Source organism: Chelonia mydas, chromosome 3, assembly GCF_015237465.2.
Source record: "Chelonia mydas isolate rCheMyd1 chromosome 3, rCheMyd1.pri.v2, whole genome shotgun sequence".
NCBI classification, from domain to species: Eukaryota; Metazoa; Chordata; order Testudines; family Cheloniidae; genus Chelonia; species Chelonia mydas.
Window position 1 is genome coordinate 102544374 of NC_057851.1, and position 27552 is coordinate 102571925.

A 27552-nucleotide genomic window follows, 5' to 3' on the forward strand; every position below is an offset into this window, starting at 1 on the left:
ATCTTATTTAATCTTTTTATTACTGACCTGGGCACAAAAAGTGGGAGTGTGCTAATAAAGTTTGCAGATGATACAAAGCTGGGAGGTATTGCTAATTTAGAGAAGGACAGGGATACCCTACAGGAGGATCTGGATGACCTTGTAAACTGGAGTAATAGGAATAGGATGAAATTTAATAGTGAGAAGTGTAAGGTCATGCATTTAGGGATTAATAACAAGAATTTTAGTTATAAGCTAGGGACGCATCAACTAGAAGTAACGGAGGAGGAAAAGGACCTTGGAGTATTGGTTGATCATAGGATGACTATGAGCTGCCAATGTGATATGGCTGTGAAAAAAGCTAATGTCGTCTTGGGATGCATCAGGAGAGGTATTTCCAGTAGGGATAAGGAGGTCTTAGTACCGTTATATAAGGCACTGGTGAGACCTCACCTGGAGTACTGTGTGCAGTTCTGGTCTCCCATGTTTAAGAAGGATGAATTCAAACTGGAACAGGTACAGAGAAGGGCTACTAGGATGATCCGAGGAATGGAAAACTTGTCTTATGAAAGGAGACTCAGGGAGCTTGGCTTGTTTAGCCTAACTAAAAGAAGGTTGAGGGGAGATATGATTGCTCTCTATAAATATATCAGAGGGATAAATACCAGAGAGGGAGAGGAATTATTTAAACTCAGTACCAATGTGGACACAAGAACAAATGGATATAAACTGGCCACTAGGAAATTTAGATTAGAAATTAGACGAAGGTTTCTAACCATCAGAGGAGTGAAGTTTTGGAATAGCCTTCCGAGGGAAGTAGTGGGGGCAAAAGATCTATCTTGCTTTAAGATTAAACTCGATAAGTTTATGGAGGAGATGGTATGATGGGATAACATGGCTTTGGTAATTAAATATTCATGGTAAATAGGCCCAATGGCCTGTGATGGGTTTTAGATGGGGTAAGATCCAAGTTACCCGGGAAAGAATTTTCTGTAGTATCTGGCTGATGAATCTTGCCCATATGCTCAGGGTTTAGCTGATCGCCATATTTGGGGTCGGGAAGGAATTTTCCTCCAGGGCAGATTGGAAGGCCCCGAGGTTTTTCGCCTTCCTCTGTAGCATGGGGCACGGGTCACTTGCTGGAGGATTCTCTGCTCCTTGAGGTCTTTAAACTACAATTTGAGGACTTCAATAGCACAGATATAGGTGTGAGGTTTTTTTGTAGGAGTGGTGGGTGAAATTCTGTGGCCTGCGTTGTGCAGGAGGTCAGACTAGATGATCATAATGGTCCCTTCTGACCTAAATATCTATGAATCTATGAATCTATGAATTCATTGACATTGTCTGATTATTCATCCTCAGGAACAGTGCCAGCCTCTCCACATAAGAAAAAGTTGCAGCAAGCTCTTTGAGACAGCGGGATCGTGTATTTTTATTTGTTCCTGTAAAAGCACTATGCACTTCATAAAAAAAAAGAAATCTCTCGAACATATTTATGGAGGTGCCATGTTTGATTTGTACTCAGATACTACGGTGATCAGTGGCAGTATGAAGCCCCAAGATTAAATAGAAAGCTTTTTGTCCTCAACCACATCTTATTGTCTCTCTTTTACCTCCTTCTTGTCTTAAGGACTGTTTGTGGATGCCAAAGTGTGTTAAGTTCGGATGGTTCCTGCCCTACACTCCAGCAGACAGCGAATATAGCGCGTGGAAGCGACATTATATTGCCTGTGCCACCAGCTTGGATTACTTCACCCCAAGAGAGGCCACTGAAATCTATGGGACCCTCAATGAAGCAAAAGCTGAACATGAGGAGCAGGAAGAAAGGCTGAGAGAAAAATGGCTACGGAAAATGATTCGGGAGAGATTAGCGTTACACAAGAGTCAGTGGTATTAAAATAACGACCTCTTTCTTGTGAGATTAACGTTAAAATAACAAACACTGTCTTCTGAAAGTGATAAAGCAGCCTAAAGTATTCAAGCAGTCAAAGACCTTTTCTTTAGGAAAACTTAGCTTCGCAGATTTTTTTTAAATTAATTTTTAATATCAAAAGAGTAAGAGCTGAAAATGGTAAATATAACAATAGATTTTGTTTCTTCGTGTGGTTGTTTAGTCATATTTGATATGCCTGTAGGAAAGGGATAAAAATATTCAGGCTTAATAGTGTCCAGTGGGGTTTCTAGTACATCTCAACTGTGGAAATAATAGAAACCTTAAACTGTCAGTGTGTGGTTGCTGACTTAATTTCTTTCCAGTCTGGCACAAATTGCTTTCCAATTTACGAAAACCAAGATTTGAAAGGAAAAGACCCAATACCAGGATGTCCTGTAGAAATTTTAATTATATCTACAAATACAGTCAATGCATTAAAGGAATCCTTGGTCAAGTTTAGGTCAAAATGTAGGTTTTGTATAAAATTATTTAAATAAAACCTAAGACTAAAAGAAATATTTCCATGGAATTCTAGGATATATCAGACTTTTATTAAACAGTGCTCAGCATATTGAGATTTATGTCTACAAGTCTAATAATCAGCATATTTTATATTAGATTGTGCTTTTTTGTTCGGGCAACATGGTTCTCCCCCCTTCATTAATATTCGTTTGAAAGGATGTCACTATTCATATAGTTTTCATGGAGAGCACACCTTCAGTGATGTCAAATCCCCAAGTTCTCTCTCAAGTCTCATATTTGGCATTGTTCCTAAACCGCAGCACCTGGAGTCATGTGATTCTGTGAGAATCTCAGTTTTCCTTTTTTAAAACAGTAGGCTTCTAGTCTTTCCGGTTAGAGAGAAAAACTTGAAAATATGAATCGCAAGTCCTCAAAAATCAGAAGGCAAATGAAAACAGTCCCCATGGTTTTAATCTCATGGCTGTTAAAATATTCTTATGATTTTTTTAAAGTGAACTCATTTTTTGAACTATTCAGGTTGTCAACACTACTTTCATTTCAGGTATTAATATAAGACAACTTCATTTTAGTAGAATGACCAATTCCTAGCCAAAAATGAGGAGGACTTTTCAGGCAGGATGTTCAGTTTAGATAAAATCTAAAGACTGCCCTGTAAAACTAACATGCTAATTTTCATATGGATTATTTCCCTAGTTACTGCATTGTTTCTCCTGTTAGTGTGTACTTACCCAGCAGTGGAAATGCATGGGATTGAACAGCAGTGTGTAGTGATGTTTGTTTTTCAGAGGAGTTATTCAAAGCTCGACTGCCTTGGATGAGTGGTACTTGGAGCTCGAGATTTTTAAAATCGCGATTACAGCCAAGTCAGGCCCAGACGATCCAGGACCGGGCTAGACGACAGGCAGCTTTGCAACTAATTAGGGTAATTTCCCCCAAAATCTACTTGCATTTTATCCTTTGCAAATTGTTCTTTTTTTGTGCAAGCATTAAGTGCTGAATCCTGAGATTGGTTGGCGGTGCTAACACATAGAGCCTGTTTAAATCAGAACTACTTGAAATACATTCCACTTAATTAAAAGCAATTAAAACTGTTAATTGATTTACGCTTCATGTAATCCCACTGAAGTCTGCACAGACTATGGTTCACGGTTTATTGTGGACCTCATTCTGCCACCCTTAGTCATGCTGAGAAGTGCCCTACTCACTGCTTACTGCCTTTTGACCTCCAACGAGAACTTCGTGGCGTAAGATACTGTGTACCATGAGTAAGGCTGGGACAGCATGACCTTAAGTAATATGTGTACAATGTTTTTGTCTGAAATATATATGATAAAGCATAGAGATCCTGTTATACTTGTATAATTATTAGTTCAGAATGGTGCATAGTGACAATACGTGACAGGCTTTGTTATAGTAAATGCTGGCAAGTGTAAGCGGTTGATCAACTAGGAGACTGATGTGAGGGAGCCACTCCTGCAAAGACTTAGGCTCATGAGCAACTGAGGGTACGTCTACACTACAAAAAAAAAAAACAACCCCATGGTACAAGTCTTAGAGCACAAGTCACCGGACTCAGGCTCACAGGACTTCTGCTACGAGGCTAAAAAAAGCAGTGTAGAAGTTCCTGCTAAGGCTGGATCCCAGCCTCTGAGATCCTCCCCCTCCCTGGGACTCAGAGCCTAGGCTTCAGCCTTAGCAGGAGCTTCTACACTGCTATTTTCAGTCCTGTAGTGCAAGCCCTGTGAGCCCAAGTCAGTTACTCATATCTTTGTCTTTGCAGGATTGGTTTTTGTGTCTACTGTGTGTCTCTTATGTCATAAATAAGATTGATTGGGTGTTAGTAAAGTCTGAAAAGTCATGGCACAGAATATTTTACTTCCTAGCTTATTTTCTACTGGAAAAAGCATTTATAGCCATCAGTTATTTTAAAATGCATTAAGACTTCAAAACACACACAAAAAACACATCAAAAATGGCTGTTAAAATGGAAGGAAGAGACTTGTAAAACAACTATTTAAAAAAAATTAGAATCCCCTAAAGATCATGATCTTTGCCATGGAAATCAGAAGCGACAAACGTGCAGACTTATTCTTAATACAGTTAATTTCATACTTGACTAAACTGTACTCTGATTACAGCTAGATTCAGTCTGTAATCCAACTTGTAAAGCAGTTGAGTACAATTAACACTTCTTTGTGCCTTGAAATATACATGCTAAGGTTCAAAGTGAAGCATTGGCAGCACAGAAAGTAAAAGTGTTTAGATGTAGCTGGTATGTGAGCCCAAGAAATATGCTACTGGACAATCTTCTTCTCACCCTCCACTATAAATACTGATGAACCCCCTCATCCTTGTGAAGCTCTGTATAGGATTAGTGCCTTAGTTTGTATCCATATTACTCAATTTACAAGATTTTGTCTGAGCCACTGTTAGTTGTATTCTCAAGTACTGTTCTTCTGAGGAACTCAGTTAAATACATTTTACTTTGTGTCTGTCAATAATAATGTACTATCATTGGTAAAATAAGTTTAAGGTTTTTTTTACTGGTAAATGCAAGACAGGATTTCTTAACTGCTGCATTATGTAATCACTGAACCATATGTTATTACACTGCATCTTATATATTTCTCTCAGCATTTTTGTTTAAATGCTTTCAGGAAAAGAGTGCTCTTTCGAATCATACTCTTTCAATGCTGCTTTCTGAAGAAATGAAACCTGTAGCAAACTTTAATCTAGCAGCAGAGACACAGCTTGTTTTGGCCTCCCTAAAAACTTTGCCCAAGAGGTAAGCGGGACTCAAGATTTTCAAAATGCTGGCCATAATCCCCAAACCACACAGAAAATGGTACCCAAAACGCAGCGATTAATAAGGGTGACAGAATACATTGTAGGAAACAGCACACAAAACTGCAGATGTTTGTGGTCACGTCAGGTGGCTTTTAACACACAAACACCTTGATGGAGCTCAACTTCGTCCATTGGTTCTAAATAATTACCACATAGGTTCCCTCTCAAAGCTGTGCTGCTCTTCCTCCGGGCTGGGAGGAGCAAGTCCACGAACTGGCTTGCAGACGATAGGTCTGGCCCATGCAAAGTCCTCCATTTAACTGACACCACTTGGGCGTAATCCTGGGGAGGGAACTGAAACTTGAGGTTGGGTAAAAACCTGGTGTTCTGTGTGGGGGTGTGACCAGAAATACTAGATTCCCACTCTAGATTCTTGGGCACAGATTGGCCTGAAGCAACCATTCTGGAGCAACCATCAGCTGATCTGGTCTTAAACCACCACCCTGAAGTTCAAAGATATGGAGAACAAGAGATGCTTTCCCATAATGCAGCATACCACCCTCAACCCTGGTGCTGGTCCAGCCATAAAATGGGAACCTTGTAGAGCCATTTCATGCTAAGCCTGGATAGTGGACTAATGACAAAACTTTGAGGTCTAGAGTTGTACTTTTCATTGGCTAAACCTACTTAGGGAGAAGATCCTAAAAATTCATTTTCTTTTGTGGATTTACAAAGAACACATTGATTTGTTCTTTATGTGTATTGAGATTGTAAGTTTAAAATCTTTTCACCACAGAGCAAATGAGGGCACTGAGGAGCATTTTCCCTATCACCAGTACTGCTAAGACATAGTGTAAAAATAAACACAAAAAAAGAGTGCAAATGGCTGATCTGTAGGTGTTTGGAACTCAGTGATCTCAATAGGCAGTAGGTGATTAAGGTTAATTGTCTCACAGAAGTGGTGGCCTTCAGGAGGCATGGAATAGAATAATAATACAAGTTGCTGTAAATGTATTTACAAAACACAACATTGCACGTCTATTTAGTGTAACTGAGGTTTAGACAGGTATTTTCATACCCTAATGGTTTATTTCTGCATTAAAGTAAAAAAAGAAAGATAATCTTTAAAGGATATGCTGCCTGAGTTTTTGCTTTTCCTTCTGTAGAAAGAATGTGACTGGAAGAAGATCCTACCCTGTGTTATCTTACAAACACTGTCAGTGTATCTACCAAAAACACAGCAATTTTGCATATCCACTTGAGCCATATCTGGTTTTGATATCATCCAGGATTCCCGCATATGAGGTATGAATTTCTTCTAAGTCTTCTCTCTTTTTTGAATAGTTAGAGTACAAACCGGGGGAAGTACCTGAGACAGCAATCTGTTCATCCTTCCCCTGCAAAGAAAGCGTCCTTCCTGGAGTCTACTATAGCCTCAGTCCTGCAAATATTTTGCTCACATGAGTAGTCCCATTAAGTGTTTACAGGATTAGGGTCTCAGCGAAAGTGCACCATAAAGGGAAAAAAACCAAAGGAAAGCACAAGATTAAAATGTCAGTAAAGTAATATTATGGGTCTAAATCAGTGGTTTTCAATAGGGAGGGTGCAGAGGAATGTTGGGGGTCTGTGTGGTGGGACTGGAGCTAGCCCCCACAGGGGGCGGGGAGAGAACACCACACTTCCAGCCCCACTCTGCCCCCAGATCAGCTCCACATCCAACCCCATTCAGCCCCAGTTCTGCTCTGCCTCCAGGCCCAGCTCTGCCCTCATTCCCTCTCCGCCCCCAAATCAGCTCTGCCTCTAGCCCCAGCTGCTCCTCATCCATCCCCCATTCTGCCACTAGCTCTGCCTTCAGCCCAAGCTCTGTGCTGAAGAAACCTTGACTGTTCAGTAGTGGGGGGAGGGGCACGGACAGATTCCATTACTGGTAAGGGGCAGGGGGTGACTGGAAAACTTAGAGCACCACGGGCCTAAATGAATCTCTAATACAGAAATTCAGAGTTTAATAGGACACTGAATAAAAAATGCTGTCTGTGCATGTGTGTGGGCTGCACAGGTTTTAATACACTGACACTATGTGATTTGAAGTAAAAAACCCAAATCATATGGTTTAAGTACTAATTTGTGTAAGATGTTCAGTGTTATAACTAATCAAAGACAAGTCCAGGATGCAAACTCCAAAAACAGCCCATCCTGTATATTTAAAAAGTTGAATAAAATCTGAGTTTCAGCAAAGCATCAGTGGAAAATAAGTAGGAAGCTAAGCTGACCACCCAAGCAGTGTTTTGTTGTTTCATGGTAAAGATTATGGCCCTGATTCTAAAAATCACAGTGTGTGGACGGACAGCTGTATCTGTAGAGAACACAATTAACTTCATTGGGGGTTCACAAGGCATGCCAGGCTGCTCATGCACAACGAATTGCAGGGGTGGCCTAGCTGATATTTTCCTTTCATAAAGGTTGTTGGAGAGATTATCTCATATCCACTGGCCTTATGGGGCCACAGGACAAAGCTGAATAAAGAATTTCTCTGTGTAATTAATTACTAATGTGTAAAATAATAATATGTGTTGCATCCTACAAATGAATATTGAATTAAGAATGATATTTTTCTCAGGGAATTACAGGTTGAGAAAAGCAGGATTTATTTATTGAAGATATGAACTGATTTATTTCTGTAGATGGTGCTGGACAGCATCAAACCTGGGGTGATTCCTGTGTTGTATGAACATTGCGGAATGACATTGGAAAGCCTCCTTTTTTACATAGAAAAGGCTCTGGATGGCCGAAAAGCAAAGAGTATAGGGATTTTTAGCGATGGAGACTCCAGGGAGATCAATTTACTTCAAGGTAGGGGCAAAGAAACTAACTGGGAACATGTCAATGCCATATCATACTTAGGTATTCCAAAAGGGGAAACAGCATGAAAATGAAAAGTTAATCAAACTAGCAAATTGGTCACTGATCCAACTGTAATGTGTTTCTGGCAGGTGGACCTCTGTACCTTCCATTGTAATCAATAGGACTCACCCCAGGAGCAGGGGCTGCCTGGATGTAAAAGCTTGTAGGATCAAGGGCTTGGTAATTAGTTAAAAGCCAGAGAAAATATGACAAAAAGATGCCATGGTAGAGCCATCTCTGCTGTCATAAAAAAGGAGATTAGACACATGATGCTAGTCCAAAGTAACTAAAGGTCTGACCATGGGGTTAAATAAGGGATAAAGGAAGACAAGAAAGAGAAACAAGCCGGCACAGAGGCGCAAAGAAAAAAGTAATAACCAGAAGAGAGAGAATACATGGTACAGAGAAAAGGGAACAGAGAGAGAGAGAGAAAGTTACTAAAGAAATGGAGGACAAGAAATCGCTCAGGTTTGAAAGTTAGCATATTGCCCTCAAAAAAGAGATCTGAGGGAAGACTGTGTAAGTCATGGGAAGGGAAGTAATGGTATGAGTACAGGAGGGAAGAATTTTGAGCAGAATGAAAACCCTCATGGACATTTTATTTATTTCATTGACTTTTATATAAATGTTTTTCAGGCTGCAGAATCAGTATTGAGAACATTCTGAGCCCTGAAGTGAGAGAATTTTGGGAGAAGCTAGGTTGTGTCATGTCTCCAGAGGAAGGTGGTCATGTGGACATCTTTGTTCCTCTGGCAGCATCAGGTCAGTTTTGTTTGAACTTCTGCCATGAGGGAGAATCTCCCACTCCATTGCGTATGTGTTCACTACTGAGCAGGGCTTGTTGCAATTGAGGCTGGTAGAAAATTGGGTTCTTTCTGTGGAGAATTTTGACTTTTTGTTGAAAAAATCTGAATACCGGAATAGTTTTGTGGGAGTTGTAGTTTGGGTGCCTCTTGTCCCCATTCTCCTCTGTGGGTCAACCCCCAGAGCTAGACATCTCTCATGATCCACCACAGGTCTGAGGCTTCTGTTATGCACAGAGGAATGACTGTGATGCATCGTGGGACATATAGTCCAGCCAAGAAGCCTGGCCTACAGAGGAAAAGGGGGACATAGGGCATCCAAACAGCTCACATTAGACATAGTGGTAGCTGAGAGGGGGACAGTTTAACGTCAAACCAAACTAAAACATTACTTTTCAATTTGGTTCCACAAATCACATTTTTCAGAATAGAAATTTTTGACTTTGTATGAAAGTTTTTGCTCTTTGCAGAAAAGTCAAAATTTTCCACTGGGTGAGGGGGGGAAGAGAGTCACTTTCAACCAGCTCTATTTGGGGCTGGGGCTGGGGCAGGGAGAATCTTTTTGTTCTGTGTTTGTACAGTACCTAGCACAAAGGGGTCCTGCTCCATGACTAGAACTCATAGGTGCTATAATACAAATGATGAGGGTACAGAGTCCATTAGAAAGCAGAATAGTTTCACACAGCTGCTGAGCTTAGTAAAGAGACAGATATATTCTATTTCTCTCATTCTCTTCAATTACCTCAGTCTGTTTGGGACATATTAAAGGTTGATCTTGCAAGGTGCTGAGCAAGCACCAGAATCTGTCATTTGCTCAGCCTTGCAGGGTCACCCCCTTAGCTGGCATCAAGGCAGGTCATTACAAGAACTAAAGAATAGTATCCACTCCTGTTTTGTTATTTTTCTTGTCTTGGAAGGAATAAGATGCACCTCAAAGCTCTATTCTTCTCAGGGTCCCCACAATCTCACAATGTGTATCTCTTCATTGACATTAGAATGAAACTGGAGTTATTTTTCTTCATTAGGGATCTCACGCCAAAAACAACTTTTCTAGTTTTTTTGTCCATGTTAATGGATGTGATTGTTCCTTCACAGTGTCATTTTGTTAAGATACACAGGACATCTTTCATGCCATTGGTAAATATAGTAGAGTTTTCAGAATAATATGATAAAAAGCATAAAAAGTACTGTTGATTCACAGAGACATGACATTTTCATCTAGCCTTGAAAAAAAGTTTAGATCTCTTTTGGTTTCAGATGAATAATAGCAGCATGGAGAAAAAGAATTGGCTAGTGTACTGTAGTGGCTATATGATGTTAGTGATGTAAATAATACAGAATTTTATGAACTAGAAAAGAGAATGCATCTTTTCAGAGGCAGGGATGGAAGTCCTTTCCCAGCTGACTCAGCTGACTGGTGTGCTCTTCAGAACCCCCACAGGAATTGCAACTGGATCTTATCAGCACAGTAAGTACAGGAAGTTGTTATACACATTTATAAAGGGAGCTATGTGGCACATCTGGTATTTGGCCACATTTTACATGGCTTGGAGAAATTGAGTCAGCATTCCCCAAGTGAGAGAAAAAAGGTTTATTTACAACTTAAAAATAGAGACACTTATTTTGCCCATAAGCAAAGTAAGAATTATTAGATAAAAGCAAGAGAAAATTATTCTAAATCTGCTTTTGGAAAATGACAGGTAGAAGTAGGTGTATAGAGGAAGGATGTTGGCATTTGATTAATTTTAGATGGCTAGTATTATTTACTGAAGACCCAGTGTCATACTCTAAAATCAAATCACAGATTTACATGATAGTGATCTTCAAATACTTGAAAGGCTGCCATTAAAAAGATGGAGAAAAGGTGTCTTTTGCCACTGAGGTTCAAGACGCAATGGGTTCACACTCCAGAATAGCGGATTTAGATTAAATCTCAGGAAAAACTTCCTAACTGTAAAACCAATAGGACAATGGAACAGACTGCCTAGAGAGGTTGTGGAACCTCCTTCACTGGAGGTTTTCAAAAGGAGGCTGGATAGCCATCTGTATTGAATGGTTTAGATGCAACAACTCCTGCATCTTGGCATGGGGTTAGATGACCCTTATGGTCCCTTCTAACCTATAATTCTATAGGTTTATAACTTTGGCTACACTATTCTGCCATATTTTAAAAATTCCATTTCAGGAACAACTACGTACTGTTTGATGTAGTACTATCTGCCTGTCAGGTTAGCATAATGAAGGACAGAGGCGTTAAAGGGTAGGTGTCTCAAAGTATACATAGAGCAGAGTGAATGGGTGGGAAGAGAGGATCGTCTGGTACAGCCACATCTATATTCAGATGCTTCAAGGTCCCTGTTTTGTATGGACCATGCAATGCATGTAAAAGTGTAATTAGCAGAGGTTTCAGGTCCTGAATAAACCCGAATTTGCAAAATCCATTATGCTTTCAAAAGGGGATGTGTTTGACATTCTGTCACAGATCACTAAAAATCTATGCTTGGTGTGATCTTCTGATTCAGCATCAGAAAGTCCACTACCAACATCTTGTAGTTGTGGAAAGCCCTAGGTATAATCATGGTATCAGAAACTCAGTCAGTCTCCTGTTGAAAGGGCATCAAACTCTACTTTAGTGTCAATTACATTTTATTGCCATACTAATAAAAGTCAGAATTCTCCAGAACGATCTGAAATTTACAGCAGAGTAAACCAGGAAACAAAATTAATTTGTCATGATACTGTAACCACTTTTTGACCAGAGTGGTTAGCCAACATTTGGGGACTTGCATATTGTTTCTGATGGGAGGAGAAATTGATGACGGAGTCAGGTATTTCTTTGATTCAGTCCTGTTGTTTACTAAGAATGTACAAAGTCCTGTTTCCCTGAACATAGTAGGAATCAAACAGGAGATAGTTTCTTTGGTCAGAGTTCCAAATCTCTTTCAGGCAGTACTCTGCTCAAAAGCTCATACTTTCAGATTTTGTTCTCAGTCTAATGCTATCCAGGCTTCTTAATTCCCTCTGTGTGCTTCTGCTGCAGACACACAGCTCTACCAAATCAATACACCAGCTCCTGCATTGCTATATCAGTCTCCAGGGAAACACCTAAGGCTACATGGTTCAACTTCTACTCAAGCCTCGCTGGGTGCTTGCATTTTGGGTTGTGGGTTCTATTGTTTCAGCTAAATGTTCCATAAAGGAGCTTATTTCTTACACTTATGCTGAATGAAGGGCAATGGTTACAGCTACCAGTTTCAGTGAGGTTTTTGCCTAACACCCAGCATAAAAATATCAGTCCTTAGTGAATGGCTGGGAAAACAGAAGGATGGACCTCCCACCTCCACCTACTTCACTGAAGTAAAACTACAGACATGGCTCAGACTGACAGAGCTCCTGGAGGAGGCACTGAAATCTGTCCGGAAGCAGATGCAACCATATTTAAGTGAGCTGCAGAAGAGTATTAGTGGCCGGATTATTGGTAAGATTTGTCGTTTTTCCTTTTTTAAACACTTATAAAACAAGTACTCCCTCAAAAAGGGTAAGAAAAGACTTGAAATCTCTCCCCCCGCCCTCCAAACTTTCATGGAAACATCACAACTTTAGAACTTGTCTCTTCCTTTCCCCTTTTCTCCTGTGTCTATTTTGATGAGCAAACATTGTCTTCTGTGTCTGTGACGCACATTGTACATGACAAGTATTAAAAATAACCTACTACAGGATGAATACTTCCAATGCATGTGTCAGCTAACACAAAGGTGCAAATGAATGGGAGAGTTATCTGCATGATCAAAACAAAGAGTGCTAAAAAAGTTATTCAGTTGCTTTTAATAAAGTATTATATCCTTCAGCAAACTAGGTCATTTGTTAATAAGTGTGACTGCCCAAATATATGGCATCTGAACTTGCATTAAGATGCTCAGACCAGAAACCATTGCTTGCAGTTTATCTAGCTTAGGCCCCTTCTGCATCAATGCATGTGTACTATGACACCAAGACTATCTATGCCCAAGAAAAGCCTTGTCAGAACGAATGCTCAAAAACAAGAGCATTGTGGGGATCTGTAGATGTTATATTGGAAGAACTCCAATTACTGATAGGGCAATCTACTTTTCTCCTAAAGAGATGTCTTTCAGCACACTCTACATTCAGAGTATCAAGCAGTAAACTGTCTCCATGAAGAGGGTAAGGTTACATTAAATGGGTCTAGGAAACCTCTCTCAAAGTTGTTTTCTGACCCCAATGTCTGTGTTTAGACAATATCCTTTAAAGCTGTCATACAGGCCCGCCAACAAGGGGAGGGAGGGAAGGGGCAAAGGGGACAATTGCTTTTAAATTGGCCAGGCGGGCCACAGGGCTTTTAAATCTGCCAGGCAGGCCACAGGGCTCCTGGGCACGTGCGGGTTGGTACTGGCAGCAGCAAAGGCAGCCGGGTGGGCACGTGGAAGCCCTGGCCATGCCAGAAGAGCATGCCCAGCGGCTCGCTGGGCACCAAGCAGTGAGGGGGAACACCACTCAAATATCAGGTGGACTGCGGGCCCAGCTTGTGCAAGTGTGCACCAGCTGCCGCATATGGCCAGCTCCGCACCCATGTGGTGACGCCACGCCGGACCAGCAGCCGCGTAGGGCTCAGCTGCAGCCTGCCCTGCATGATGTGCAACGGCAACCCATTGACTGTTCTGCCCTGGAGCCCAGAATTGCTGTCAGCAGGCCTGCTGCCATAGGTCTGAGATGTCCCTATACTGGCATAATGCCAAAGAAATGACTCTGCTTGACTCAGATCTCAGGCTGAGTTTGCAGGGCTAGCAGTGGCAGGTAAAAATATATATTTTTAAATCCAGAAAGTGAGCGCATTTGCTACCATGTGATTGAGATAAAATTGTGGGACCTGGCAATGCCATGTCTAGAGTGCTTTTTCAGAGCAGACACACACTTTGACCTTGCCTACACCGGATTTATATTTGCAGCATCTAAGGCATTGGTGCAGCTACATCATTGTAGGTAGACTAGTGGCTAAAAACCCTAGTGTAGACCAGTTCCCTTTTGTTTGAATGCCCAACAAAATGTCAGCCTGCATGTGCGGTTGCCTATTTCCCTGACTAGAATATAGTGACTATTGTTAATGGCTATCAGGCAAGCTTATCATATCTGTTTAAAGGACTAACTTACAATTAATGATCTTGTATTTTCAGGTCAGTTTATGTTTGATGCCATGAGCAGAGCTAAAGTACATACTAATAGAGAAACAGCCCAGACTTTCACTGATGGATTAGCTGAACTGTCAAAAAGAAGCTATGTAAGTAAAATTGCAAGGTTTTTAATAGTTGAATGAAGTGGTATTTAAGGTTATTTGCAGATCTCTTCCCATTTCAATGACTGTTGTACTAGGCTTGATGAATATTTGAGGCTTTTTTTTTCTTTTTTCTTTTTTTTTTTTTTATAAGTTCAGTTACCTATTGACATGCTGGATCAGCCCACAAATACATAGGTAGGTGACGATCCATAGCTCTGAATAGGGTAGTCGCATGGACACACTTGCTTTTTCCTGGTTTGGAGTCCAAATTAGCAACGGGTCCTTTAAGAGTGGATGCTGAATGGGATGCTGGCACAGATTGCACAGTGCTTCAGACTTTCCTGGTCAATCAGCCACTCCAATTAAGCATGAGAATCAAAATCCTGGAAGGAGTGACGTTAGAGCCCGTATCTCCCAATACTAAAAGAAGCCATCCTGCACTGGAGAGAGAACACAGCATGGAGAAGAGGAGTGGGATTCCTACTGAGGACAATTCTGAGCACTGTTCTGGGTGAATGGAGGTCATGATGGTGTGATGTATTCCCTGGAGTGCAACCTGGAACTGGGGTACCACTGATCCCTGTGGCTTACCAACCTGGGATCCTTCGCACTGTGATGCTGCGAAAAACTGCAAACCTCTCCAAGTACTGCACTTATACAGCCATCCACAGGCAGGGATGCACCCAGCTGAGTTACATGAATGTCTCCCCTAGCCATTCGTGAACTAACGAGAGGCTCCAGCCAATTCTCCCAGCTCCCTAGCCTAGGACCCCAGGATGTACCATCCTGTCTTGGTCAGAAGCCTGAGCAGCGTAAGTTTATTACCCAGTCCACCCCTCCCTCAATGTGGAGAGGGCATGCACCAGCTTTTGTACACGGAGCAGATTTTCCAGGCATGTCAACACACTGTTAAGATAAAATATAAAACAGATTTATTAACTATAGAAAGATTTTAAGTGATTATAAGTAGTAAGCATACAGATCAAAGTTGGTTACCTAAGAAATAAAAGTAAAATTGCAATCTGTTTTATAAAACTAGGCAGGATTTGAATCAAGCAGTGTCTCACCTGGATAATATAGTTCCTTCAGACACAAGCTGGGATTCTCCTTTCCAGTCTGGTACTATCTCCCCAGTTCAATCTTTGTTCTCCAGATGTGTTTCCAGATGTTGAGTTGTGGGGGGAGAGAGGCCAAGTGATGTCACTTCCCCTCTTTTATAGTTTTCTATGGGTCAAGCAGTCTCCATTGTCTAGGTGCTCTCTCTGAGGTTGTATACAATAGTCCCTAGGATAGTTGTTGTGAGGGTGGATTACTTTAATGGGCCATCAGCAGCATCTGGCTGCTCCATTGTTGCACCTGAAAGGCTGGTTGTGGGTGTTCCCAACCTCACAACATTTCAGTAACACACATAGTAAAACTTCATAACTTCACATACAATGATAGCACATACAATCCAACAGGATATTAATGTTCAACAGATCAAGACTTTTAAAATGATACCTCACAAGGCATACTTTGTACAAAACCTATCATAATTATATCACCATGGTAAATCTGGGCATGCCAGAGTACTGCTTTGCAGCACAGCATGCCACCAATGGAAAAAATGTTGGAATTTATTAAATAATTTTTCCTGCACTCCTGTAAAATGGAGCAGAGGTACAGGGTGTTGAAAAATTCTGTTGTTGGGTTTAAATACTATTTTTCATTCCAAATTGAATAGGGTAATATTAAAACCTTTGCCAAACTGTGCCATACGGTCAGAAATGCATTACCCCTCCCACTAGCGGCATATTCCAGGAGGGAGTTGGTTGTCATGGTAGAGTGAGTACTGGCAGTATTGCAGGACATAAAGGAAGTAACATTTAAGCTAAATGCTCTTAATGATCCTTTTCAGATGGCTTTTGAGGGTCTCCAACACGTTCTTAAACCTGAAGAAATTTTATACAGACGGATCACATTTAAGGGGAGAGAAAAGAATAGAATAGCAAAAATAGAAAGTGAAGCTTCTCTCTCTGGTATTGATTTTCATTTGCAACCTCACTGCTGGAAAAAAACAGGCTTAGCCCATGGTCTAATCAGCCACTTCGAAAACGGTCAAACTTGTACCAGATTGGGCTGTTTAGGGGATTGCTTTTATCTGCCTCTTTCTGGTCACAGGTTTACAGCAGTGTTGCAAAATATACAGTCTTGGTCAGCTAAGCCAGACTCTAACTAGAAGGAAAAAGGAGAGGAATAGGAAAGAGAAGAAATAAGGTAGGGAAGGAAAAAGACACATGAGGGGCTGGGGGATGAAGTCTTACATCCAAGTGGGGTTGGAATAGAGCCAGTGGAAAGTCGCAGTGTCACTTGGTCTGGTCAGGTCAGGACAGGACATCTCTCAGGATCAGGATGACAAAGGCCCAGAGTCCCAGGAGATGGTCAGAGTGGCAGCCATGATGGTGAAGCTCGCTTCAGTAGTAATTTTTTCTTCCTAAGATCTCTTTAAGAACCCCAAAAGGGAGTGATATGTGGAATACCTGATCCCTTCATTATTTTGTCCAGCAATTAGGCCTATTTTCCAAAGCATCAACTTTGGTCCATTGATTTCCAGTCCTTTACTCCTTGTTTACCAGGTGTGATCTTAACACAGTCTGAGTTATATCAGTGGGCCTTTTTATTTGGACTAATTTAGTCTGTCTCGATTTTCCTATCAACATTTTTGGTTGTAGGTTATTGTGACACTTTATGAACCTTCACTCACTTTTTACAGCTGAGCTCACAATTAAGGTAAATTTGTAGGCCCAGTTATCTTCATCTCGTATGGATGCAATAAGTGTTAAGTCAAATCCACTGGATCAGTCAGCATGAACCCCAGTCTCTCCTCTCTCTCCTTCAGCCCACCCAGACTTGAATTTACAAGATCTTCAGCCACCATTGGCACCGGGATTGAAATTCTGAATCTCCTCCCCAAATTTCAACCTGTCTTGACTTTGGGGCATGTCATCCCCATATAAATACACAGTGTTGCTTATAAAGACACAGCCCTTAACACACTATCCCACTAGCACCTCATGATAACCCATTTTAGTGTGAAATTTACCCATTTTGACCTTGAATAATGTTTATCTTAATTTTATTTTTGGTTACTTAGGAAAATCCTTTGGAATTTCCAACATTTTTTCCTGCTGAGGAAGTATAATACAGGGAGCTTAGCAGACAGAGCTTGACATATGGTGACTAGAAGACAAATCTTGGTGCATTCATTAAGAAAGAGTGACCTCTTTCAGTGCAGCTCACTAGCCAGGGACTAGCAGCTGCAGTGGGTTAATGCACTTACCTTTCCATTCTTGAGGTCTAGCGTCATTTCCTGTTTTAGGTCACAAAATAATATACATTTGGTGACCTCACTTTTGTCCCAATGGAACATTAGTCTGCATCATAAATCCACTGCTCCGGTTGAACTAGTGCTTAATCTGCTTATAAATGAAGTAAGAGGAATGTAGATCCTCAAGAAACTGCTTGGAGAAAAGGGGGCCTGAGCACTGGAAGCTAAATTTGATTTTCATAGCTAGAATAAACACTACCTGTCAAAGTTATGATAAACAAAGACATCTAATGTTAATGATAGAGATGCAGAGCTTTAAGTATGTTATCTCAAGGGATTGTTACCCAAAGGAATAGTCTTAGTGCACTAAGATTTCCAAAGTTAATAACATTTCCCAATGAGCCATCAGCTGTTATGACCAATCACGTAAATACATATTTAGCTTTCTGTTAGCCCATGAAGCTGGTCATTATGAAGTTAGATTTTTCATTTGTGCATAAACTATACTGCTCAAGTTCAACAGTGGATTTTTCAAATACTAAACAGCAGATTATATATATATATAAAAACCTGACATGAGAATAAATATTTTAAATACCACTATATTTCCTATTTTAAAAAATGACTGCTAACACCAACATTTAATGTATGGACTGAAAGCATTTGAACACCACAAAAATACATACACAGAAAATCACGTGATTTTTTAAAACTTATAGCCAACAAGCAAGATCTGGTTAGCTCTCAGGGAATAGCAAAGTACACAACTTTCATAGAACAGCAAACAGCAAGCTAAGGCCCCAGCCCTGCAATTCATTGCACATGAGCAAACCTCTGGGCCCCGTGGAGCCACACCACTGAGGTCCACCTGGGCACAGGGATTCTGACCACACACCAATTACAGGCTGGATTTGTAAAAAGGCTTTGTGGGCACTCTTGTGATAATGGTCCCACTGTGGCACTGACCCTATAACGACTTGCACACATGCTTAATTTAAAGCATGTGAGGAGTCCTGTGGAAGTCACCATGCATACTCATGTGCTGAAAGTTACACACACATGTAAGTCTGCAGAATGGGACTGCTTTTTGTTTGGGGAATTGAAAATATATCCCCCTCCTGAGCTGAGATCCCAAGGTGAAGTCAAGCTCATGTAAATTACGATGACCGAGTTACAGCATAAACACTCAACAATAAACACAGTAAATAGCATCACTAGTTAATATTTCTTATATAGATGCTGTAGTGCCAATTATCTATAGAATACTAATCCTAGTAAGCTATGAAATGATGTATGAAAAAAAGCTTCTGTTTAATCCTCAGGAGGATGCAAAAGAGGCTGCCACCCTGAGCCAAAAGCCTAACTGCAGCATCAGAGCGAATGAGCCAACATTTGAGGCAGTGGCTCAGTTGGTAAGGAAATCAATTGATTCGTAATCAATTGTCTTCTGTGATGGTCATGTTGGACCTGTAGTTTCTTTCCTACAGGAAAATATTGAGAAAAGTGAAAAAACTCCAGCAAAGTAGATACTGACAATGTATCTAGTCAAGTTATCAGAGGGGTAGCCACGTTAGTCTGTATCCGCAAAAACAACGAGGAGGCCGGTGGCACCTTAAAGACAAACAAATTTATTTGGGTATAAGCTTTCGTGGGTAAAAACCCCACTTCTTCAGATGCACAAATGTATCTAGTATTTTTTTTTTAAATTGTTACCCCTTATGTGAATGTCCAAAAATCATAATTCTGTTGGAATTTAGTTTGCAAGCGGACCTTAGAAAGGGATGCAACATTTCATATTATTTTTGTTGTGACTACACATGTACCTTACACATAGTTCATCCTCTGCCTCTTTGGAGTTAAAGCTTAGTCTTGTTTATGTTCTGTAATCAAGGGAATTATCATGCTTTTAGATAAACAAGAATCTTTGTTCTCTTTGAGAACCTTAAGGTGGTATTATGCTCTACCAAGGGTGAGATCTGGGTTTGAATCCCCAAATCAGACACTTCGGGTGAAATCCTAGCTCCACAGAAGTCAATTGCAAAACTCCTGTTGATGTCATGGGACCAGGATTTCACCCTTAATCTCAGTTTGAATGAAAAAAGAATGCCTATGCAAGTGACATACTGAGCTGCCAGGAAAATGGGGAAGGGGAAAAATTGCTTTTGCTCAAGCAGTGCTGCTTAGCCTTCTCTGTTCAAACATAGGTTTCCCCCGAACCACCTTAGAATTTTTTTTTTTTTTTAAATAAACACGTTGATTCCGCAGTGTGGACAGGATTGTCAGCAGGGTTTCAAACTTAGACTGGATGTTTTTCTAAAAGATCTGCTCTAGAAATTATTCTGGGAAATTTCCATGGCCTGTGTTACACAGGAGGTGAGACTAGATGCAGATATCCGTGGATAGAAATCGGTATCTGCAGGCCACAGGACTCTCCCGGGAACTGCAGCAGTGAAAGGATCAGAACATGGGGCCACCATTCCCAGGAGCCAGAGACCCACACTGGCAGCTCCTCCGGCATGGCTGTACCACCTGCAGGCCTGCCCCCAGCCCTGCCCGTCCCTTCCACGCAGCTGTCTGCATCTCCTGTCTGGGAGTGTGTGCGCTGCTTGAACACAAGAGCGTGACCAGGGACAGCTGCTGCTGAGCCTGGTGTCCACCCCAGTGGGCGGGCTTGGGGGGGGGGGCAGTACAGATGCACCGGAGAAGCTGTCGGCGCGGGCTCCGAGGAGCAGCAGCCCCACGTTCTACTACTTTCGCCGGTGCGGTTTCTGGGAGAGCCCTGCGGTTCCACGGATACCAATTTATATCCGCAGATACAAATTTTTATCCACGGAGGGATCTATGGATGATCACAGTGATCGCTGCTGACCTTAAAATATTAAATGTATGAAACCGGAGTTCTTGCAGTTTAGGATATAGATTAATGTGTTGACAAGGGTATTTTCCTCCCTCTCTCCTGGGGTGGGGGAGGGAGAGACATTGTAACTGTTTGGGGCACTCTGTTGTGTGTGTTGGACTTGCACATATATGCGTTTGGGCAAGGAAGAGGTACAGAGAAAAATTACTGATAAACATCAATAGTTTTTCTTCTTGGGTGTATCAAAACCAGTAGGTCGTATTGCAATGGTGCAAGCAGGTATTATGTTCTGTCCCTTTTTCATTGTTTTCTGGTCCTCCTTCAGCCCCAGGCCTTTTATTGTAAAGATAACCTCTTCTAACTTACTCTCCTTGTTCTGATTGTAGGATAAAAAACTTGAGAAGGACACCGCAGATGGACGAACTAAATTTGCCAGGGAGCTGCTGACAAGTGAGAAGAACTATGTACACATACTGAAAACTGTGAAGGATGTTTATGTTACACCACTGAAAGCAGCATTAGCATCAAATCGAGCCATCCTAAGTCATGCTAATGTTCAAATCATCTTCTCCGATATCTTGGATGCCTTACAACTCAATAGGTATATTCTATATGCTGCATTTTAAATTTACTAAGAGTTTTAAATATTTTGGGTTAGACAAAAGCCGAAACAGTGCCGTTGCTGCATGGGTTATCACCATCTGTTAATGTTCCGTGACAAAGAGAAAGACTGCCCAGAATAGGACACTACACTCCTGACTGAGGCATAGGACTTAATTAGCAGCCATCCCTCCAATCTTGGTTGACTTTTCAGGCAGTTGCTTTTGGAAAGCAACGGTATCGTTACTTACTGACCTTACCTGTGAACGATGGCACACAATGTGGGGCTTTGCAGAATATGACCAGACCATCAACATGAAAAATTAAAATCGTGTTTCTGTTTTGGTGAAATTACTGTAGATTTTACACCCTGAATGATACAAAAGTATAAATCCTGCCTGGCTAGAACTAGTTGAGAAAATGCTGAATCCGATGAGAAAGCACAGTACTAAGATAAAAAAGGGTTATATATTGTGGAGGCAACGTAGTCCAGAGAGCAGGATACTTGATTAAGAGTCAGGAGTCTAGGGGGCATTCCCCGCTCTGTCACTGACTCATGGTGTGATCTTGGGCTACTCAATCTCTGCCTCAGTTTCCCCATATTTCTTAAATTAATCATCTTATACTTACCACATTTGAAAGGGCTTTTGAGAACTATAAATAAATCATGCCCTGTAAGCGATAGGTATTTATCAGTCTGAGAGTGATGGTAATATACAGGATGAAAGAAACTAGACTCTTATTCTACAGCTATCCCTTTGAAGTTTTAAGATGCTTGAAATGTCAGTAATAATGAGAGTTCTGATCCTGGAATCATGTGTGAATGGGCATATCCTGCATCTGCACAGAGCCCCACTGATGTCAGCGAGGCTCTGCACTGGCACAGGAGTTCACTGCATAAATCTGATTGCAGAATCATGGGCTAGAGAGGGGCTCAAACGAAACTCCAGAACTGTAGTTCTCAGTCAAAGTTCATAGCTCAAACCTCTCTCTAGTGGGTCAGAGTTGGACACCCACACTTTGGATCTGGATTCTGAATCCTGAAGTTCAAGAATTTTCTTTACTGTAGTTTTGGTTCTGCCCACAATAGAAATATGAAGGTCAGATCAGAATAAGTTCCATGTTTTTGCTTCATGCCCAACTCTAGTAACGTTTAAAAAAATCCGTTTCAGTGGCAACTATTGCAAGTCTACAGACAGAAAGGAAGACACTAGGATAAATAGTGAATTAAACAAGCAACATGATTTGGAACAGACTGCAAGGAAAACTGAGCTTAGTAAAACATGGTTACATAATAAAAGGAAGACATCACAAGAACGTAAGCTGGAGATCTGGTTACTGACATAGTTAAAAGATGAAAAGTTATTTTAAAGTTTGGATAAATAAAATCTGTAAGAGCTCAAAGCTGAGGTAATGTAAAAAACAAACTAAAATACCCCACCCTCCCATTGGAACACATCTGTCAAACATCTGAGAAGATGTCGGCATTAAGCAAACAAAGGAAAAGTACCAAAGAAAGTTCCATTAATCGAGATTCAAAGTGTTCAGACTGATGCAAGAGGTACAGATTTTAACAATGATTTTATAATATATGCCAGGAATTGAGATACGATTAATCTTACCAAGAAAAATCCACATAATCATGTTTTTATTTCCTTGCAAGCTCTGTGTACATTTCCCATTCCTGCAGTTTAAACAAAAATTAGTTGCAATTCAGATGATTAAAAATAGATCCCAGGCCAACGTTACACAACAGTCTCACATTCATTGGTCCTGTGGTGGCTACTTGGAAGTGGGGCATCAGTAGTTGAGAAAAAGATATCCTGTCAGTGAAAAAATATATGCATTTCCTTGTGCAAAACTTTGGATAGCCTAAAAGAGGGGAGCATTGTAAATCTTTCAAGGCAGTAAAAAAGGGCTGATTTTATAAGCTACCCACATTTTTAAGGTTTAAATGATAAAGAACTTCTATTTATATCATAACTGTCATCCAGACAGATCCCAAAGCACTTTATAAGATATACAGAAATCACTTCACTGCCAGCTCTGGGATGAAAACATGGCAATTGTTTAACAGCGTACATTAACTCTAAACAGCACGCTAGGACAAGAATGAGAAAACTGTATCCAATTAAAACTAGAGCAGGATTTAATTATTTTTAACACTAGGAAGAATGTAGTTATCCAAACAGTAATTTGGCCAGGAAACTGTGGAAAGACAAACATCTCTCTCTATTTATTTCAAATGCAGACAGTTTTTAAATGAGCTGACAGAAAGACTTCAGGAATGGAGTCCATCCCAGTGCTTGGGTGAAATATTCACTAAATTTGGCTGGCAGCTTCAAACATACACAAACTTCTTCAACAACTACACTGTCATTCTGAAAACCATTGATATGGTAAGTACTATATGACTGTGAAAATACATCATACGCCAGTCTAATGCTCACATTTATTTTGTCGGAAATGCAAGCTAATATTCACACTTAATTTGGTAGAAGAAGAATTTGTTTTAATGAATTATGTTTCTTTCTATGGAGTCCATTCCAATATTGATATTCTTGGTTTGCCAAAATTCTAAAACCCAGGAAAATACCAGTCATACTACAGAAGTTGCATGAAAATCAAAGGGATGATAGTCTAATTAAGACCATTAGCCTCTGCTTCTTTGAAGTCTTTATAGGGTTAAATTTGCCTTAATAAATCTGCCATTTAACACCTGTAGTGGATGTACATTCCTGATCAAGATTTTAGAAATGCCCAAGCAGTCAACTTGTATGAACATATACCCTAATGCATGTACAAGGTGAGGTTTGCTTGCAAACATAGCTGTATGTGTGTGCAAATCCTTATTATGTGTCTAAGTTGGGTACGTACAAATGTTTGTCTGCTTTACTGAAAGACTATTGTTTTTACACACACACACACACACACACACACAGTCTCCCAATTAAAAAACATCAGCATGCCTTCAAAGCACATGGCACATGCACAGAGATAGAACCTTGGTAGCCATCAGTTTTCTTGTTTAGCCCTGCTCTAAATCTGCAATGGAGGCATTTAGAGATGTTACATAATTCCAGCAAGAGTGAGTGCTAGAGTTTACAGAGACATTTAATGTTGGCAGAACTAACAACCAGCCATTTATGCCCCCTTTTCATTTTAATATGTGCCATTAAATGTAAAAAAGATTATCCTTCAAAATTACTACTACTTCACCATTTGAACCCCCAACTCTAGGCTTGGTGATAAAACCCAGGGAACAAGGTTTGCTTGAGCATAGATGCCAGAGTATGTGCCTCACTGCTCCCTTGCTTAATCCACTCTTGCAAGTTGGAGAACTTCAGCCTGGAGAGCCATGCTCATCAAGTTCATGATCCTCACTTCTTCCTGCCAAGCGAGGCAGATTTGTGCTCGCTTTCTCTCTAAGGTTTAGAAGATCGCCCAGCCTGAGAACAGGGATTTCAACACTGTTGCAGTTACTGTTCTGGAGGGTCAAAAGACCAAAAACAAAAACAAAAAAGCTTTTGTGGGGAGAGGTATGTTAAAAGTTTTGATTTACTCTTCTTGATGGATCACATCGCTTTAAAGGATACATTTGTACTAAATTCTGTTACAGTTGAGAATGTAAAAATCTTTATAAAAAATAATTTTAATGACAGTATGAAGAAAAAAATCTCCAGTAAGCTGGTCTCCGATAATCAAGTTTATATTGATGATCAAACCTCTACCTTTCACAGTGCAGAGAGACCATTCCTTTATTCCGTGCCTTCCTGAAAAGACATGATAAAACTGTTGTTACGAACATGATGAGGTAAGGACTATGGTATTCACACTGTGACATAACAGAAAATCAGAATCTGGGCTTTGGATCAGGTCCACTGTGAGTATCCCAACCCACTTCCCTCCCAACTCAATTTTAAAAGCAGTGTAAACAAAGTTGTATTTGAATGAAGTCTTAGTGCAAATACATACACAAGTCATAGGAGATTATGAGTTGGCCCATAGCATATTTGTACAGTTGTTATTCTTCTTGGACTAAATGGATCCCGTATTCGTGACATTTTCCAGGCTCTACACGTTCCTCTTACCTTCCACATGGGCTCTTCTACCAAAGCATAAGGACACGATCATAAACTATGAAGAAACTTGTCAGATCAGATTGGTCAGATTTTTAATGAAAAGGACTCTGGTTTTGAATCAGTGTCATAGCGGACCATTAGCAATTGCTGTGTTATTTCTTGCAGTTGAGAGCCAGACACTTGAAAAAACTTAACTGATAACAGACTTCTCAAACTAGCAGACAGACTCATCGTGTGTGTGTGGCACATTGCTTCATGCTGATACTTGATCCAAGACCCTCTCAGTACATAAGCATCAGCTTTAGCAGGTCAGCTAGAAAAGGGCTTTCCAGTGTGTGAATCAGTAAGAGTCATGCTAAACCACTCCCAACTAGAAGTCACACTGTATAACTTACAATACATGTATCACTGAATTACTCAGGTTCCTAGCTAACACATGGATTATATCTATGTGAAAATATAGCCTGCAGGAGCTGCTGCTATTCCCTTCTAAAAGGTTTGAAGAGTATCTTAATCTTCTTTATGCTCTGAGACTGCACACTCCTTCAGAACACGCTGACCGTGAAGATTTGACTGCCGCAGTCAAGATGATGAAACAATACAAGGAATACATAGATCAGGTTTGTCACCCCAATTGTCTGTATTCTCTCCTTTCAGTGTGGTATTTTTGCTTTGTCTTATGAGGCATCCACACGGAGCCAGGAGATTTAGGAGAGAATTAGGCCATGAGTTGCCTTCCATCTCAGGTACTTTGCTGGGAAGAGCTGCTTCCCTCTCCAGTCCCAGAGCCAGGAGGAGACATAGGGCAGTCCCGTGAACTCTGTTCTCTCCTCATGACCCAAGTTTCTTTATAGTCCTTTCTGAGGGACTTTGTAGAAGCCAAGACATTTTTAAAGTCCCAATTATGTCCAGTGGTGGTTCTTGATTATATCCAGTGGTTCTCCTAGGTTCGCACAGCAGTGTAAAGGGAGTATAAAATGGGTAGAGTCCCCAGTTGACCACCACCCACATAACAGGGGTTTTCTCAGATGGTTAGGTGCTGCTGGAACATGATAGGGATGAGGGCGCTGTGCATTGCAGCTGTTCTTCCCTGGTGGATGGCCCTTACTAACAACTACATCAACAGCCTTACTCCTCCTCCTCTATTTTCTGTAGAAATAGAAGCTAAGCTGGTTCATCAGGCATGAGAAAACACCTAGCAGCTGGTAGATTTATTCCATCAGCAAGAGCCCCCCCCGCAAAATCTCTACACACACAACAGGAGTTCAGAGCAGAAGGATTTTGTCAAGCTCTTTGTTTGCATTTCTTTGGAGATTTTACATAAGTTATTTTCTTGATCAAAAGTCATTGAGGTAAATTTAGTTTAATCAAATTTCTGTCTAACTCAAATATCACTGTACCACCTAGAATTGCCCACGAATAAATTAGGGTCTCTTATAAACCCATTGAAGTCAGGGGGAGTTTTTCCATTGACTTCTATGAGATTTGGATAAGACCCTTACATAGAACACAATCTCCTCCTTTCTTAACCTTTGTGAAGTTATTTGTGGTCTAATCTTAGTTTATTTTCCAGCTAAAACTAAACATGAGCAAAGATGAGCAAATGCTAAATGCACAAAGAATCATCCAGGGATGTCCTGTAAGTACTTCATTTTCCTTTCGAACACTTTAATGCATTTTATTTCAGCTCTGATTTACAGCAGCACCTACCCCACTGAGAGTTCAGATTTAGGTAGTCCTTCCATTATTAGTCTTGTTTTAGCACTCAAATTCTGGCCCCATTGAAGTCAATGGCAAAATTCTATTTAAGTCAATGGGGCTCTAATTTAATCGGATATATTATATATATATAAATAATTCCACATGCATAATCATTTGCAAATATTACATTTTTAGAGGCTTTTTATGGCCCTCTCCAGTTGGAAACCAAGGCAGACCTTGGTTCTGAGGCTGGGCTTAGAACCATTCCTCGGGAAGAACTCCCCAGAATTCTGTCTCTCCAAGCAGTGCCCAAGGCAGGCTCCAAGACTCCCTTTGGAGTACCATTTCACAGCTAAAAACTGTTTAGAAAATCCTAAGTGTCTGTTTCTTCATTGGCTTTAAGGTTTTTCTCCTCCACACACTGCAAAATTAAAGATATTGGGGCTTGTAAGGAGGGTTTCAAGAATAGCACCTTTCCTCCGCACTCAGAGCGGGGACAGACAGCAGGCTGCAGCAAAATCCAGCTCCCAGGTGACATGAGGGTGAGGTCCAGGCCAAGACAGCTGAGCAGGATGAGTGGAAGCTCCCTATGTGGAGATCAGGCCAGAATCAGTGACAGACTTAAGGAGTAGGTTTTTCAAAGGTTTTTCAAACGTTGCCTCTCCCCTAGGCATGGAAGCTTGAAGAACAAGCAGAAAAGGTCCAGTGGAGTCTCCTGAGTTCCAGGGGAAGGCAAAGTTGGAGGAATAAATTCTCAGCTGGCAAAATACAAAGATCCATGCTGAGATGGCTGCAAAGCATCCTCCCTTCCCACAAGCTGTTGTACCTA

At 40.8% G+C, this 27552-nt stretch overlaps 1 protein-coding gene across 4 annotated transcripts in view; it reads left to right on the forward strand.

Moving 5' to 3' along the window:
• Positions 1 to 27552, forward strand: part of ECT2L (epithelial cell transforming 2 like) — a 53809-nt gene that overhangs the window by 13255 nt on the left and 13002 nt on the right. For 3 of the 4 annotated variants that reach the window (XM_043543036.1, XM_043543038.1, XM_043543037.1), the window contains exons 5-19: positions 1610 to 1862; positions 3181 to 3317; positions 5053 to 5180; positions 6349 to 6487; positions 7864 to 8032; positions 8720 to 8845; positions 10262 to 10354; positions 12182 to 12364; positions 14076 to 14180; positions 18804 to 18895; positions 20727 to 20941; positions 23192 to 23339; positions 24681 to 24754; positions 25486 to 25642; positions 26596 to 26661. In XM_043543036.1, coding sequence (XP_043398971.1) covers positions 1610 to 1862; positions 3181 to 3317; positions 5053 to 5180; positions 6349 to 6487; positions 7864 to 8032; positions 8720 to 8845; positions 10262 to 10354; positions 12182 to 12364; positions 14076 to 14180; positions 18804 to 18895; positions 20727 to 20941; positions 23192 to 23339; positions 24681 to 24754; positions 25486 to 25642; positions 26596 to 26661 — 2085 coding nt within the window. The remainder of the gene's footprint in view (positions 1 to 1609; positions 1863 to 3180; positions 3318 to 5052; positions 5181 to 6348; positions 6488 to 7863; positions 8033 to 8719; positions 8846 to 10261; positions 10355 to 12181; positions 12365 to 14075; positions 14181 to 18803; positions 18896 to 20726; positions 20942 to 23191; positions 23340 to 24680; positions 24755 to 25485; positions 25643 to 26595; positions 26662 to 27552) is intronic. The other variant, XM_037894872.2, reaches the window with a different exon arrangement.